Source organism: Aegilops tauschii, chromosome 2 (genome assembly GCF_002575655.3).
Source record: "Aegilops tauschii subsp. strangulata cultivar AL8/78 chromosome 2, Aet v6.0, whole genome shotgun sequence".
Taxonomy (NCBI): Eukaryota; Viridiplantae; Streptophyta; class Magnoliopsida; order Poales; family Poaceae; genus Aegilops; species Aegilops tauschii.
This window is the reverse complement of record NC_053036.3, coordinates 422802768-422807520: the sequence shown is the minus strand read 5'-3', so window position 1 is coordinate 422807520 and position 4753 is coordinate 422802768. Positions and strand designations below refer to the sequence as shown.

At 47.5% G+C, this 4753-nt stretch overlaps 1 protein-coding gene across 1 annotated transcript; it reads right to left on the bottom strand.

The window, feature by feature from the left end:
- Nucleotides 1–690: 690 nt before the first annotated feature.
- On the bottom strand, nt 691–1119 carry LOC141042041 (ethylene-responsive transcription factor ERF073-like). Its single transcript, XM_073509581.1, has one exon. It carries the CDS (start codon nt 1117–1119, stop codon nt 691–693), a length of 429 nt encoding a protein of 142 aa, XP_073365682.1.
- Nucleotides 1120–4753: the final 3634 nt, after the last annotated feature.

Sequence of the window (4753 nt, the reverse complement as noted above, 5' to 3'; positions counted from 1 at the left end):
AGAACTGGGAGAAGTGAATTCAAAAGGAAAAAATATAAAAACAGACTACAAGGTGAGAACACCCACTTCCTACATCAAGCTAAAATCGAAAGCATTAGGACGATTAAGCCTCTTCTTATGACACATCGAAGAACACGAGGCTTAAGAGAAACAGAAACTACACCATATACACATCGAAGAACACGATGCTAAACGAAAGTAATTGAAAGGGTGTTACGTACCAAAGCTCGTTTTACAGGTTCAGTGCAGCTCCTCTTTAACTTGCCACGCTCCTTGAAGATGTCCCCAATATCCTGTGTTTGGTCTTCATTGCTCCTCTGCATGTTCGCGCTCGTGGTTTTAAAATCTCAACATGGCAAGAAAAATATACTACTAGTAATACTCGCGCATCTTGTGGGCAACATTAAAGCACTCGTCTACCATGTTAGAGCATCTCCAACAGAATCGCAACGCGCGGCGCTTTAAAAAAGCGTTTACAGTGCTGAGATCGAGAAGTAGAGATAGAGAGTAGAGGATAGTTCTCAGCATAGATAGATAAAAAAATAGATTATTCAACTACTCCTCGTCGTCTGACTCTTCCTCGGTGATGTCCTCCTCCGACGTCTGACTGTAGGCGTGAAGATACCGATCGTCATCGGATTCCCAGGGCGACGCTGCTCCTAGCCTCATGTTGAATTGAGCGTCCGCTTTTCACCTACGCTTGTCCTCGCGAGAGGCGGCTTGCTCCGCCCTCCTTTGCTCGTAGAACTCGTGCTCATTGATGATGTCCTGCGGGAAGCGTTCACGCCACAGTGCCATGGCTTCCTCGTCCATCTCTTCAATGCCGAGACAGTGCTCCCGCCTCCGGTTGTCGCGATGATCCTCGTCGATGATAAGCCGCGGCAGAGGCGCGAGCTCCTGTGCCCGCCCCCGCGTCGGCATGTTGGGGAAGTTCAATGTTCTATGAGGCCACCAAAGGCGCCACGCCGCCGTGTCGTACGCGCGGGTGGCCTCGTTGGCGGTGTCGAAATTGCCGAGGCCGAGGCGCATCCCGTGGAACCAAATCTCGGCGGAGAAGCCGCCGGAGGGGCGCGCACGGACGCGGCGGTATCCCCAAGTTTCCCGGCGACGCGATGGCATGGTGGGGCGGCGGCGAGGCGAGAAAGAGCGGGGAGAGAGCCGTGGCGAGGCACAGATCGGGGAGAGAGCGGTGGGAGGGCGTTGGATTTTATAAAGCGCGCCAGACGCCGCGCGCCAAAACTAGCGCACGCCCGACCGCTTTTTCCCCCGCGCGCGCAATCCTTTCCCGACGTCTCTCCTATCTCTACTCTCTTCTCTACTATTATATTTATTTTATATTTAATATTTATCTCTACTTCTCTACTCTCTATTTTTTTCTCTACTTTTTCCCTACTCTTATAAAAACAGAGTTGGTGACGATGGTGTTCCCGCCATCCTGCAATATAGGCCATCCGATTTATATCCGACGGATAGGAAGGAAACTATGGCAATTTTGCAAAAAGATACCCACACCCCTCTCTGCATTTGCAAATAAGGCATTACCTCGTTCATCCTTTTCTCCCACAAGATAAACTACTCATACAAATGCATCTTGATGCGTGCAACGCATGGGCATCTTGCTAGTTCTAAAGAACTATCCATCATTTGCCACACTACTGGTTGCAGATGAAATACCTACCCAAGCACAACGCGATACATGAGCGACGCACAATTACAAGCTGATATTCTGTTGGACAATTGAGGCTATAACCAATTACTTTTATGGAAACAATAGCACCTAGGAAATTTGAAGGGTAGGTATGAACAAAATTGGAACTGCACATGTACTGCTAAGTGATTCAATACACACATTACCAATCGAGGAGGAGAACGATGGTCGTGGCGGCCTCTGTGAGTCATGGTCAGCAACGGGAGTCAGTTGATTGTCCACGACGGTGGTGCTTCTGCGCTTGGCGTCGGCTTCCGGGAAGCAGATCCGAGACCGTGGATGACGGTGCCGGGGAAGAGGCTCCGTGTACGACGACGACGATAGACCGGCTCCAGTGTGGCGTACGAGGTCGTCGATGAGGCAGATGCGCTGCGGTGGACGAGGGCGCCGATGTAGAAGGGGAGGAGCACAAAGGCCGCGGTGCCGTGGAGAAGTCTATTTTGCGGTGGGGACAGAAAATGGGGAGTATTCAGGTGTACTACTCTGGGTGCCGGGGTGGGGTTGGCTGGGTAGGGTGAACCAGAAGTTATGAAAACAGCCCCCTACCAACCGTCATCCGTAGGCCTGTTCCGAAGGCTATGATGGTAACTTCCCACTACTCGAATCAGGGTCGCGGGAGATTTTCCCGCCGACCTCAAAATGTTGTGACACTGAACCCCCCGTGTGGCGTGTTGGGTGATTCGGCTAAGCAACTAGCGAGTAGTACTAGTAAACTCTGCATATTAGGTTTGACCGAAGTCAAACTTCCTAAAGTTTGACCAAGTTTATAGAAAAATATAAACATTTACCATAACAGATATGTATGATGTGAAAGTACATTCAATAATGAATCTAATGGTATTTATTTGTTATTGTATATGTTAATATTCTTTGTTATAAACTTTCTGAGAGTTTACAAGACTTGACTTTGGCCAATGCTAATACGCAGACTTAAATAAAAACGGAGGGTGTACACATTTGTTTTCTTAGTATGTAGTGAATTAATCATTTGTTGAAATTGTGAAATAAATATATTAGGCTACTGACTGCGAATGTAATGGTCTATACAATTCAATAGTTACAATCATTGTCGAATTCCAAGATGTATACGAGGTCTATAGTACTTCACAACATGCTCAAACTCGCATAATCCCAGTCAAATGACAATCAAAATGCATTTCATAGTTATTACTTTGTAGGATGCAACAAAACCAACAATAACTCTACATCAGCCATTATAAAAGCAACATTTTGAACATATCCCAATGTGTGAATGAAACATGCAGAGAGAGCTTGCGAAGATGGATCAGATAGGGCGGGAAAGATTGTATGTATGCGGACGAGAGAGTAGGAGACAAACGTAACGAAACAGAAAGAGGGAGATAGAGAGAAAGAGAGAGGAAGAAGTTAGGTCTGTGAGAAAGATGGAGACATGTAATATACGTGAGATGCATGTGCATCCGGATTCTGTACACGTGGAAGGAGAAGAGACAACAGGTTTGATGAGGGAGCTGGAAAAACATGGACGAGAGGGGAAGGATCTCGTGGGTTGAGGGATTGAAAAATTTGTGCGGGGGAGAGAGGGATTGGTAATTTTGTGCGAGAGAGAGAGGGCGGGGGGAGGAGTCAGTTAGCCGTCGTCACATCATCCTACTTCCAAATGGCCCCGCATTCTCTAGCGCAGTGTGGTCGCCGTCTTCGATCTCCTCGATGCCCTCTTTGAAGATTGAGGTGTTGTGCATGCTGGGGTGCGTAGAAGCACAAGCGAGAGTGGTCGCCATATAACCTTGGATGGGGATGAATTGTGTGCTCGGGGGAGGGTGTGTGTGTGTGATGTGTGCTGTGTGTGTGTGTCAGATATTGAGAGAAAACAAACCTAAGGAGATAAATGTGTGTGTATGTGACGGAAAGCTACTTGCTAAACAGGGTATTCGCGAGGAGATTGTGCGTGCGAGATAGAGAGCGATGTGCGGGCCTTGAGGTGGGCCGGGCCGGGCGAGGGTGTCAAAATGTGCACGTTGATGCATGTGTTACATGCGATCGTGCGAGGGACAGACGAATCAAGAGAGATGGTTGTTGTGTTACGGATGCTCCTCTCTCTCTCTCTCACACACAAGTAAAATAGAAGACCGTTCTCTCATGTATACACAACGTATCGGCATATGTCTATGTCTCACTCATGCATGATCATTTGCACATTCACACTTCTCTATGTCTCTATCACACGCACACCGTCTCCACATTGCCCTTCCGCCCCAACACACATATGGACACATACACACGTTCTCTCTCAGTCAGACACACAGGGGCTGTTTGGTTTGAGACTAAGTTTGCCTAAGGTTGCCACACCTAAGGTTAGGCAAGTTTGACCAACTTAGGTGGGTGTTTGGTTCAAGCCACACCTTAGGCAAGCCACATTAGGGTCCCACATTACATACACTCAAAAAGTGTGGCAAGATTCCCTTAGGCTTGCCAACTTGTGGCTCTCATTTTGAAGAACTAACCTTAGGCAAGTGTGACAACATTGTCTCTATGACAAGTGGGCCATAGGGGCAATAAAGTGTGGCAAGCCAAAGTGTGGCAAAAACCAAACACATGCCAACTAAACTGTGGCTGCCAAATTTTGGCTGGGCAAACGGTGGCTGGGAACCAAACAGCCCCAAAATCAGTACTAAAAAAAACTAGGGCGCACCTAAAACGTCCAAATCCAAATAAACACAAACTGGAGCTAAATTCAAATATATGGAAATATTGTAGCGTCAAGAACTTTTCCCGGAAAAAAAGTTGAGTAATATCGGGGATTGTTTTCACACACACAAAAAGGTTCGGTGGATGTCCTTTGAACGCGACACGGTGACGCACCGTTTGATCGACCGCGCGGCCGCGGTTCATGCGCTTGCACAGGATTCCATATCGTGGCTATGGTAACTAATAAAAGCGCTGCCTAAGTCTAATGTTTACGTGTACTAGTACAATTTTCTTTTAAGTTTGACCAACCATATATAAAACTAAACTAAGCTCCCATACGCGCACTCATCAATATGCCGCCGCCGCCATTGCGCATGC